General features: G+C 42.3%; 1 protein-coding gene across 3 annotated transcripts in view; it reads right to left on the bottom strand.

The window, feature by feature from the left end:
* Positions 1-10,944, bottom strand: part of YPEL2 (yippee like 2) — a 69,469-nt gene extending 58,525 nt beyond the window's left edge. Inside the window, exon 1 of one of the 3 annotated variants that reach the window (XM_031966505.1) lies at positions 10,354-10,944. Coding sequence is in view for 2 of the 3 variants with exons in the window: in XM_003767919.4 (XP_003767967.2) it covers positions 9,941-10,071 (131 nt within the window). In the remaining variant the exon portion in view is untranslated. The other 2 variants (XM_003767919.4, XM_031966504.1) reach the window with 2 other exon arrangements.
* Between the last annotated feature and the right edge of the window lie 1,816 nt (positions 10,945-12,760).

Here is a 12,760-nt window from a genome sequence, read left to right as displayed (position 1 = left end):
TGTGGTGGTTACAGATTACAGATTGGTTGTCTTATCAGGTGAAAAGATCTGAGATTTTTCCATTGATAGTTTTAACCCCTAATCGAAAACAGGTACAAAGAAAATTGGTTTTCTAAAGATGGATTGTTAAGGACCTTAACACTGAATAGCACTCCTGGGCCACTCTTTTTAATCTCTTTACATAAAGATAAGATAAAGATAAGAGAAGTTCTATATAGCCATTTCATTCTTTGAATATTTATCCCCTTTGCCTTGTAGTAATAGGTGCTTAATAAATCCTTAATTGACGGTTTGATATTTTACAATGGCACATTTTTGGCTTGATTTAGCATTTAGGTTAAATGGCTAACACTGTCTCCCGTTAGCAAACTCTGCCTCTTAGGGGCAACTAAGGCTGAATCCCCTGTATTGGTAGATTTAATATTAAGACTCAGAGCTTTATCTGTCTCTGATCTACCATTATTTATGGAAATTTGTCTCAGAGACATAATGCCCATCAAACACCATGGCTACATCTTCATCTTTTAGACCACACACATTCTACTGCTTCCTAAGTAGTTCAGGAGATCTTCCTGAGCTTCCCAGAAGACTTACTTCTCTTTTAAGGCTGAGTGGGAACTGGTTGGAGCACTGAAGGTCTCTCAGATTTCTCTTGTACACATGATCTCAATCAACAAGCATTTATTAAATACCTACTATATTACTAGACAATGGAAACATAGCAAAAACAGTCTCTAACCTTAAGGAATTTACATTCAGTAGGGGAAGAAAAGGTAATGGTACATAAAGATATGCTAAGAGGCAAGAATAGCTGAGGAAGTCACATGAAGCCTCATGAGAATAGTATAGGATTTAGAAAGAACCCTAGAGACTATTTAATCCAAATCTCTCATTCATTGTAGAAATAAGAAGTTAACCACCCATATAGCTGGTTTATCCACTATTCCCACACTATATCTCTAAGGTGACATTTGAGCCAAACTTTTTTTTTAATAGCTTTTTATTTTCAAAATACATGCAAAGATATTTCACATTCACCCTTGCAAAACCTTATATTCTGAATTTTTCACCTTCCTTTCCACCCTCTCTAGACAGCAAGTAATCCAATATATTAAACACAAACAATTCCTTCTATACATATTCCTACATCATGCACAAGAAAAATCAGATCCAAAGGGAGAAAAAACGAGAAAAAGCAAACAACAAAAAAATGTGAAAATACTATGTTGTGATCCACATTCAGTCCCCACACTCCTTTCTGGATGCAGATAGCTCTCTCCATCACAAGTCTATTATAATTGGCCTGAATTACCTCATTGTTGAAAAGAGCCTCATCCATCAGAGTTGATCATTGCATAATCTTGTTGTTACTATGTACAATGTTCTCTTGGTTCTACTCCACTCAGCATCAGTTCATGTTTAAGTCTCTCCAGGCCTTTCTGAAATCATCCTGCTGATCGTTATTCAGATGTTCCCCAACTGACGGGCATCCATTTAGTTTCCAGTTCCTTGCTATCACAAAAAGGGCTGCTACAAACATTTTTGCACATGTGGGTCCTTTTTCCTTTTTAATGATCTCTTTGGGATACCGGCCCAGTAGAGACACTGCTGGATCAAAGGATATGCAGTTGATCAGCCCTTTGGGCAAAGTTCCAAATTGTTGAGCTAAATTTTGGAGAAAACTAGACTGAAGGAGAAAAAAGACTGAAGTGGTGAGAGTCCATTTCAGGCATGAGGGACAGTCTATGCAAACACAAAGATGAAAGTGCAATGTGTTTAATTAAAAGCAAATAATCCAATTTTGTTGAGATTAGGCACTCAGCTATTAAGAGATGACTTGTATACAGTAGTATAAGGTACTCTTTAGAGTTTAGATAATTATTAGATATTAGTTCCATAATTAGATTATAAACTCCTCAACAGCAGGGACTTTTTGCCTTTTTGTATCCCCAGCACTTAGCACAATGCCTGACATTTCTCATTCTTCATTCCACTTTGTCTGAGGAGCTCCAATAGGAGAAAGTAAATTGTCATAGTTAATGCTCCCAGGTACCTTTGTTTTTCAACCCCCATTCTTTTTTTCCTTTTTTTTTTTTTCCTAACATGGCAGGTACTATCCATCTCACAGCATTATGCAAACTTTTAAAACACAATAGGAATGTTATTTTTAAGTGGCAAATTAGCTTTACCAACTTGCTATGTGACCCCAAGCTATTCTTTGGGTCTCATCCCCCCATACTCCATCCCCAAAGGATATTCATGATTTGGGATAAGTGACAATATATTTCTGAAGTCTCCTGAGACTATCTAATCCATCCCACTATATAATTAGACCTACCCTTAACCTGAAGTGAAAAACAGACCATCCCAAAGAGTAGAAAAAAAATACATAGCACATTTTCCTGAGCATTTCTTTCATCTATGGGGTATATGAGCTTCATTTCTTTCTGATCCTTAGGCACAGGTGGAACACTAATCAAGATATATATGGTCTAACAGACACCTGGTAGGTCAGCCTTAGAAAGAATTTCTCATCTAAAAACAGAATAGCAGCAAATTCAGAGAAAGTGCAAGAGAATACAGGCTTTGTTCACTTTATCTTGAATGTTACCTCTGTAGAAAACATGATGGTAAATTCATTGTGCAGACTTTTCTTCTTTTGGTGTTTATTGACAAAGCAAGCTCTATCACTAGTTCTAAGAAGTTCCCATCAAGACTCCCATAAACCCAGAAAATAAGTAGAAGATCAAGACGGCTAAAGGCAGCTACATCACCAATCTGCCTCAGTCTGAAACTCAGTCTTAAAACTCTAGACCCTTCCATCTGACTGGGATCCCACCCATGTGTAAATGTAAGAATTAGACAAAGAAACACATGCTTCTTTCAAAAAAGGATGCTCTTGTAGCCAACTTGATATAAACCTGGAGAAAAATCATGAAGATTATTTGGGGGGGGGAAGGGAGGGTAGAGAAGAATTTGGCTTCAAATCATGAACCTGCTATTTCTTATCTGCGGGATTCAGTTTCCCCATATGTAAAATAAGGGAACTACATAATATAGTATTTAAGATTCCTTTCAGCCCCAAATTCTCCTGATGCTATGATTTTCTTGCTGTCCTTAATTCCAGAGATGGATGGATTTCATCTTAAAAACTATTAACACAATTGTTTACAGAAGGGGGGGAAAGCTTAAGTATGCAGCAAATTTCTGGCTTTCTCCTCTGTGTGAACAATGAACTTTTAAAGCTTAAAAACCTCTTCTCTTCCAGGGCTGGTACACTATCGACAAAATGAGGTTGGAGGGTAGGGAATTCACAGGGTGAACTACATGTTGCAATTTGTTGTTGTTATTTCTGGTGTACAAAGTGCTCTACCCATATGGTATTATCTCATTGAAGCTTAACAGTAACCCTGTAAGGAAGGTACTACAGCACTTATGACCATTGTAGAAGGAAGCTCAGGAAATGACTTATTCATAATCATGTAGCTACTATCAGAAGTAGAACACAGGTCTCTCCAAGCGCTTGTACAAACAAGACAGACAGTCTAATGTAAGCATTTCTGAGAAACATGGCAAGACACACATAATCGAAACAAAATGAAATAAGCAAAAATATCTACAATGGCCATAATAATACAAATGAAATAATACAAATTTAACTGGATGCTGTGTAATTACAATGACCAAGTTTGGCTCCAGACGAGAAAATGTACCTTTCTCCATTCATTAAGGGGTGGGAACTATTCTAAATGCTTATCAGGTTCAGTGGGTAATTTGGTTGTACCGTTTTCTCTTCATGTCTTTCTTCCAAGAAAGGTTTGGTGTAAAGGTAGACGAAAACAGAAAATGTAAAAACAAAAGGAACCCATAAAAACCTAAATGAAAACAAACTGGCAGACCAAAAAATTCCAGAACACACCATAAGCAGTAGCTAGGGGGTTTACTTAAACATGTGTTAACTCTCATCCTTGCTCCAGGTGCTCCCTCCTCCCCATCTTCAAGCACATGAATCTAATATAAACTTTGTTCTAACTACAAAAGGTGCATGTTCTCTTAAATTGGGAAAGAAGTGCCACTCAAAGTTTTAAGTTGGATGCAACAAAATGGAATTTTCCTTCACACCAGCTTCCCGTTTCTAGAAAATTTCAATGAATTCTATACTTAAGAAGAGAAATCTTTTTTTTCCCCTATTAATACATACTGGAAAGGGTTCGAAGGGAAGCTAATCAAGAACCATATGACAAACAAAAAGTATGATTTATCCACTTTTGTACCGAGTTCTAGATTGTAGTTTGTATGGGGGAAGAGGAAGAAATAAGAGGAAAGACAATGATAAAGGCATAGGGAGGAAGAAACACATTATATTCATAGAGGGAGAAACAGAAACATAGGTAGAGGAAAATCAAGGCCCCTGTCACAACACCCAAGCTCATACACACACACACACACACACACACACACACACACACACACACACTCAGAAGTAGGGAAAGAAAAAAGGGGGAAAATCTTAGGAAGTTCTGGGATAAGCATTAATAAGAAATATGGTAATTAACTATTTTCTATGCAGTTCTTCAATAGTTCTGAAGTAGGAGCAGCAGTGGTCAGAATACCCAGTTATATACAAAAGCCAAGAGCCAGATTACCCTACAAGCAAGTGATTCCCCAACCAAATTAAATATGTATATTATTAGACCAAGACTGCATACCCACCCCGCCCCATACATCTAATATAGAACCCTTATCTTGACCCTCCTACCTGAACTTCTTGAAGAATATTAGAGTCAGGATATAACAAACACATCCTATCAGGACATACATGATGTCATTTTATCAGGACATACAATGTGATTCAATGATGATATTCATTTCAGAACTCCAATCTATTCATCCTTAGTGACATACATCATATGGGCTTCTAACCTTCCTTTGTCACTCCAAAAGAGAACTAAGGAAGTATTAGGGAAACTTTAGCATCTTGGAAGGAATTACATCCTGACCCTCTAGCCATATGGACATCCCAGACCAGGGTCTGGGAAACCAACAGAGGAGACCCAAATGCCTCTGGTATCTTTCTCAATCTCCCCAGTGCTCAGGACAAACAGGGTGGACCCCAAGGTGTTCCTGACCCAACTGGATGATCTGGCTGTAGAATTTGGGTGGTGGCCCTTTATGGAACTCTTCTCTCTCTGCCACATCACAGAAGAGTGAGACTCATCCCTCTGCTTTGGCTTTTCATTGGTTGTAGGAAATTGTATTGGATGACCAAGACTTAATTAGGTCAGGAGTTGGCATCTTTTCAAGCTGTGATGTAGTTAAGAGCCCTGGGCTGGAAAGCCAGATGACCTAGGTTTTAGTCCCAGATTGCTACTAACAAGCTGTGTTGACCTTGGACAAATCATTAAAGAGTCAGAAAATACTAGATGTGGAAGTAAATTTCAAAATGAAGGTGTTGAAAGTTGACATATAAGGTCCCTTCCAGATTTAAGTAGCATGACTAAGTTTTCATTTATCTTCTCTAATATAAAGTGCGGGGTGGTGGTGTATTTTTCTACTGATAAGGCCACCTCTTTACTCTAAAATTAGGAGTGTCTTTGCACTTCAGCCTCTATCTCTAAAGTGTAATTACTTGTAGTTACCCTAATATTTGTCAAGAGAAACCTAGAAAATACAGCCTCTGTTGAGAAGGTTCATAGCAGTGTAGAGGAATAAATCCTACCTGAAAAATAAGAGAGCAGAGGCAGCCTCAGTTTCCTCAAGAAGAGTACTTATAACAACACTCCTTATCCCCCAGGATTGTTGTGAGGCTCAAATGAGACAATATACGTAAAATATGTATTTGCAAACCTCTTTAAGGTTGGAAACTTTCAGGAGGAAAAAAGCTTTGGGTTCAGAAATAAAAAAGCAAGAAAAGCTTAAGAGAGCTGCTTCTTGGTCAGCTACTATATCCCCTGCCAGTGATAAGTTGCAATTCTGGTAAAAAGAGGGATACAAGGAAAAGCAAAACAGTCCTCACCTGTGAAGTAATTCCCAATCTAATGATGATGCATAATAATTTCGGCATATAAAGAAGTGAGAGGAAATCTCTTCCATCCCAGAACTAAAAAATCCTAATTTTTTTCTCTTCTGGCTCTTGGTCAACTACACCCATTGAGAATAACTGGCTATAGCAGGTGTCACAAGTCTTTTTCACTGACTTTTCTTAGTAGAGAGTACTGGGCTTGGAATGAGGAAGACTCATCTGCCTGAATTCAAATTAGGTTTCAGACACTTAACTCAGTTGTGTGATGCATAGCAAAGTTGATTAACCCTGTTTGCCTCAGTATCTCCATCTGTAAAATGAGCTGCAAAAGGAAATGGCAAGCCATTCCAGCATCTCTGCTAAACAAACAAACAAACACAAATGGGATCATGAAGAATCAGACACAATTGAAAAATAATTTGACGTATAACTTGTAAATAAAATGCTATTAAAATTAAAAATAATTTGGGACTTTAGGCAAGTCACTTAATCCCATTTACCTCAATTTCTTTATGTGTAAAATGAGTTGGAACAGGAAATGGCAAACCATTCCACTATCTTTGCCAAGAAAACTCCAAATAGGGTAGCAAAGAGTCAAATACAGCCGAAAATGATTTAACAAAGCCCACTCACTGGTCTACAATTCAATAGCACATCTTGGAAGACCATCCACATGGATCACCCACAGGATCTGAAGTCCAAGAAGAATCGGCTTTGCCTTTTGAACCATTTCACTTTAAGGAAATCAATCTCTGCCACTATGCCTAATGACTTTGGTTAGCAGGTCTTATAAAGATGAAATCCAAGTCTGCCATCATCAGACCAACATACTCCATCTCGGAAGAGGTTGAAGAAAGCTGTGGAGGAACTGGAAATGTGAAACTCAAACACTAGAAGGAACTCTGTTAGCTAGCTACCCAACCAGATGTCATACTAACCTCGGCCATTTGAACATTGTCATTTTTGCCTTTATCCTTTTTTTTTTCCTCCATGATACAAAACCTCCGAAGAACAAAAAAATCCAACCCTAAATCCAAAAGATTGTTGGCCAAATAGGTTAAGGACATTTCTACACCGGTAGTTTCCAAAACTAGCCCAAAGTTTCCAAAGCTAATTTCTTAGAAAAAAAAGGGGGGAGGAGGGGATTGCTATTGTACTTAATGTTCCCATATAAAGCACATTTCACTTGAATTCTAGTTTTGTCATCTAGGCTCTTTTTAAAGGGAAATTGCAGCTTTTATTAAGTTAAGGATGTGTGGTGATCACCAGGTGATACAAAAGACAAATCCTCACCCTCAAAGGGCTCACAATCTCATGATAATTCAGAGACTGATTCACACACAATTGTGTCTGGACCACAGTAATCAATGAGAAAAATCTGATATATAGATAAATCACAAGTATATGTGGATTTATACTGAGTCCCAGGGGCTAGAGAGTCTGAGACAAGGAATTATAGCAGGGTAATTTAACTCAAACACACTCAGGTGTTAAAGAGGCTGGGGTACAGGGAGAAAGATTGGGACCTGAGCTCTGCTTTATAATACAGGCTTGTAGATAAACAAAGGTCACCCTCCCTTCCAGTGCAACCGGCCCTCCCCAACAAAAAAGTTATTATGAATCTGCCCTTCCCCCAGGCTATACAGCCTAGGCTAGGGGAGATTTTGAAATAAGCATAATCAACATTTTCTACTTGTGACTGCCAGGAATTGTTAATGGCCCCAAGCACACGCCTGTACAACCCTCTAAAAGCCACTAGGACACAAGAAACACAACAATAGCCTCATACAATACAATACAATAGCCAGAAGGACTCCATTTTCACTCTACTCCCCACCCCCATCTCAGCCCTAGGCACTAAACAAATGCTAAGCTAAAATTCAGGACCCACAGCTGGGTGTGTGGAGGGTATGGAAAGCAGGGTTGTGCATCTTTCACAACCACCTGAACCCATGAGGGTTTTGGACCCAGATTCACCCCCCCCCCCCCACCATGACCTAGGCCACCACCAGTCTGATGCTTGGCTTGCTAGCCAAGATGAAGTGAAATTGAAAAAAATGCTTTTTAATCAGAGGTTAGTAAGAATAAAAATAGAAAAAAATTTCCTCATCTCCTTGTTATTCAAGGCTCTCAACTTCTGGGACTCAGTATAAATCCACACACACTTGATTTATCTGATTTTTTCTACTGGTCACTGTGGTCCAGACACAGAGACCCCAAAGTACCCATGAACCCCAAGTTAAGGACCCTTTTTCCTAGTATAAAATCATGGTCAGCTAATCCTTACATGAAAAGTTGACTGCTATTCAAGAAGAAGTTCCTCATAAAGTTCTAATTCTAGTCCTGCATTCAGTTCAGGCTTTTTGGAAACTGACTTCTAAAGAAAAGCATACAATGGATAATACTGGACAACAATCCATAAGAACTGAATTCAAATCCTATCTCATACTGTGGAAGTACCTCTGAAATTAATTTTATCTCAGGAATACTTCCACAATACTTAACTAATAGCTCTGTGATCTTAAGGAAATCACAACCTTTCTGAACCTGAATTTCCCAATCTGTAGAAAGGAGATAATAGCACCTGTCTTTCAGGCTCGTAAAGATCAAATGAAATAAAGTCTGTAAAATGAATTTGCCAATCTCAAAACATCTCCTATACCCTAAAAAGTTAATTTTTGTATCACATCTCTTTAGCAACTAAGAAAAACCTACTTAGCCCTTCCCAGAATGTTTTTAAATGCACAAATAAGTACATAAGATTACATAGGGATCCAATTATATTGAAAAACATTTATTAACAAGTAATAGGGTTGACTTGAGGATAAGAAATGCTAAACTGACAAGGAAGGCTAGGCAGGGGATAAGCTGCCAGATACTCTTATATCTTATACTTTTTCTTCTAACCAAAGAGACACTCACAGCTCCTCTGGGACAGAGATTAGTGCCACAGGAAAGCTTTCACAATTGCTCCTCAGGCTACACGTGGGACTTGCTCTTCAGGGAAAGAAATTCAGCCTCCAGAGCTGTCAGAGACTAAGGCTGCCCACCTACTGCATGGTCACAGAGAAGAAAATGGAAAAGAAAAACTTCAGATAAGGAAGATTCTGCCAGCGTGTTGGGAGATAGAGAAGCGAGGGGAAATGAGTTGAGACAAGTTCACCAGACAAGAGGGTCTCGGAAGCAAAATCATAGTGAAAGATAACAGTCCCCACTCCCATAAACAAAGAAGCAATGGCCTGGGGGTTCTTTGTACTAGACACATTCACAACCCTTTCAGTTACCTCCACAATCAACATGAAGGGATTGAATTGAATGATTCAGAAGGTCCTATCCAGCTCTTAATGTGATTATGAGACGAATGGAAGTAAATAGCTAAAGCTGGTTTTTTCACCAGACCTTCTCTGGGCTAGATATCCAGCCAGTCAATCCTCAATCTCAGCCCGATTCAATTCAGCTGAAAGAGAACTGTTCCCCTACTTTCTAACTTTTCAGAAAGTAATTCAGAGAGTACCTAAGGGGATCCAAGGTAGACACATAGGTAAAGAAAGAATAAGGTATAAAATCTAAAAGTAATTGATGCATAATTGATGCATAGAAGAATCTCCTCTGCCAACCAAAAGATCCTGACAGGAATGATTTCAGAGGGCCTAAAGCCGGGGGCTGTAGAATGTAGTTTAAATAGCCAAGAGAAAAATACTTTGATTTTAAAGTCATAGGCCCCTTTATCAACTGCAAAAATGGGCATTTGTCCCTCAAATACAGTGATCTGGTGCAGTGATCAGAGTAAACAGTATTTAACAGCCTAGTTGGGAGAAAAACAAACAGAAAGGGAAATGGGATAAAGCAAGGTGTAAAAGTCCAAAGGAAAGGTCCGAGAGCCACAGAAAGCCAAAGACCTGTCCACTCCAACTTTACCTTTGAAGGTTCCCTGGGTAGTTTGGGGTGTTATCCTTGCCAGGAGGGGAGAAGCAGAGGGCCTCCAGTTGTATTACGGCAAGGGAATGAGGAAGGGGGAAAAAGCATCCCCCTTTCTCTTCCCCATCCATCTTTGTAGCTGGGAGTTAACAGTAGCTCAGTAAGGAGTAGGCTGGTGAACCCTGTTCCAAGAGAGGTTCAGAGCAAAAGGTGGACCGAGTCCCTGCATGCTGGAAGCTCTTCTTCTAGCCACGGGAAAAGGCAGCACCACAAGCCAGCGCCCCCTAGGAGCGTGTGGCCACTGTGATGACCCAGAAGCTGCCCAGGGCAGGAGTCGCCAGAAGTAAAGAAACCGCTCAGCAGGGGGCCTAGACCTTCCCCACCCACTCCTTCTCCCACAGATACTCGCGAACCTGGTCACTGGGACCGGAGGATGATCTCAGCTCAGCAAACCAGACCTAAAAACGGGACTCCAAAAAGGACCGAAGCTGGGTCCGGGTCGTTTTCTTCAAAAAAGAGTTTGCCAATTAGTCGGGTCTCTGGCAAGTTCAACTTCGCTCTCTGGGTCCAACCTCCCTGGGTCACTTCTAGGCTGCTGACCCCAAAGTAGCGCTCGGGGGATCTTGCCCAGCAGTTAAGTAGGCGCTGCAGGAAGCGGACCGGGGGACGAAAGCCATTGGCTGTATCCGAAGACTCGGCCGGGGCAGTCCCGGACCCGGTCCCCTCAGAGCCAGCGCCGGCAGCGTCTGCTCTCGGGGCCCGCGGGCAGTGTTTGTAAACAAACCAGTCACGTGGCGCTCAGGGCGACCGGCTCCCCCCAAGTCTCAAAGCTCCGCGCCTGAGCTCCGCTCGGGAACCCCGCAGGGCTGAAGCCCGCACAAGCTGAGGCACGGACCCCCGTGGCCGACGCACCGAGCTGGAGAAGTGCGGGGATGGGGAGCACTGGAGGTGGCGGAGGCTGGAGAGCGCCCTACGCCCACACCCACGCCTGCCCCCGCACCCCAGCCCAGGTCCCAAGCCGCGTCCACCCCGTTCCCCGCCTGCTCCAGCTCCCGCCGCCGCCCCCGAAGCCCGGGCCTCCCTCTGGGAGCCCCAGTCCCAGCACTCACCCCTCTTTGGCCAGGAGATCTGACTCCGGCCAGAGCTCAGCTCGGCTTAGTTCTGCTCTGCCCGGCTCGGCGCAGCCCGGCTCGGCTCAGCTCAGCTGTGCTGCGGGGTAGAAGGAGGAGGAGGCGGCCCGGCTTGGATCCCGGGCTCCGCTCGCGCTTCCTTCTTAAAGCCACAGTCGCCTCCACTGCCGCCGCCGCCGCCAGCGCTCCGCATCCCTCCCGGACCGGGCCGGGGGCTGCCAGGTGACGGACGCGCCCCCGCGCCTATCCCCTCTGCTCGGCACATAGCAACACGCAGCCGGTTGGCTGGGGTTGGCCGCAGCCCTTCCACGCGAAGCCAATCAGCTGTTGATGGAGCTCCGCCCCTTCTTCCCTGCCCCCACAGCTCGTGCCAGTTGGGTTGCGGGGAGTGGACTGAGTTAAGGACCACACAGCCTGGGCCCTGGGTCCCAGCTGAGTCCTGCGTGGCCCGGGAGGTTTAGTCTCTTTGAATCCAGGCCGGGGAGAGGATGCTGGTGGTGTCAGAGGAAAAAGGTGATCAGGATGGGGTGTGCCTTCAGCGTCATATTGTTTATTTAGGTTTGGGAATATGTATAGATATAGATTGATAGATAGACAGACCGACCCCGGCCTTCGTGGCCGGCGTGTGAGTTTTACTTAGAGAGACAGGAGTTTGGAGAAGAGGAAATATAGATCCCCGCAGTCCCTACACTTGCAGCCTGTGCTAGTTCATTCAATCACCGGAGAGCTGCAACTTGCACGGGCATGGGGTGGGAAATAGGGGGAGAAAGGGGTACATGATATGTACCTAGTAGAAATGCTGGACTTTTTATATAGTTTTATAGTTAAGCTTTGGGTACTCATGCCCTCCAGGGAGGTAGAACCAAGCTAGAATGAACCTTGAGTCTACTCAGTCCCTTCTATACTCCTAAAATTACCTAGCTGGTGCCCAGGTCCAAAGCAAAAATTCTCAAGACCATGATCTCAAGGAAAGTACTATGAAGAAATATCTTCCAGAAGGCTGCTCTTCTGTAGCCACAGTTTCCCAGCTTTGCTTAGCTGAGACAGACATCCTTACTACCTCTTCTGGAGTTTATGGGAGGTGAGGGTGAGGAGAAGGAGAGCTTTTAGAGAGAGGAGGCTGTGAGAAAGTGCAACATGTGTCAAAAGATTCCAAACATTCTCCTTTGGAAAGATTGGGGGTATGGATGGGCCGCCCTTACTGAGACTGAGTTATTCTGCAGGTCCTAATTCCTTCTACTTTAGCCCTTATCTCTTTCTGTGACTGATGGGTTCACTTTTGCTGAAAAAGAAAATCTCCCCAAGTTACCTTCTCCACACTGACTGGGTGGCTGAAGAGAAAGATGAAGCAAAGCAAAGAAATTTAAGCACTTCAGCTTTCCATGACATAAAAACAGTCCTGTTAATAAAGTTTGTGCTCTGGGAGATGGATGTATTGTTAATTGTCTTTTCATCTACCTTCCTACCAAGCCTCTTTAAATTCTCTGTAATCAAGAAATGTTACAAAACTTAAGACTGAGCACACCAGCTGTGCTGAATTGTGTTGGAAGGGAGCAATCCATGAGTCCCATTGAACTGGTAAGGTAGAGCACAGCTTCTTAGACTGGTTTGAGATTCCATATAGAATCTTTTAACGTGGGGATTGCAGAATTATGACTTATCAGTAAATATTTGATTTCTCTACCTATTT

The sequence above is a fragment of the Sarcophilus harrisii genome, chromosome 4 (genome assembly GCF_902635505.1).
Source record: "Sarcophilus harrisii chromosome 4, mSarHar1.11, whole genome shotgun sequence".
NCBI classification, from domain to species: domain Eukaryota; kingdom Metazoa; phylum Chordata; class Mammalia; order Dasyuromorphia; family Dasyuridae; genus Sarcophilus; species Sarcophilus harrisii.
Note: the sequence above shows the minus strand (reverse complement) of the source record. Positions and strands in the feature narration are given on the sequence as shown.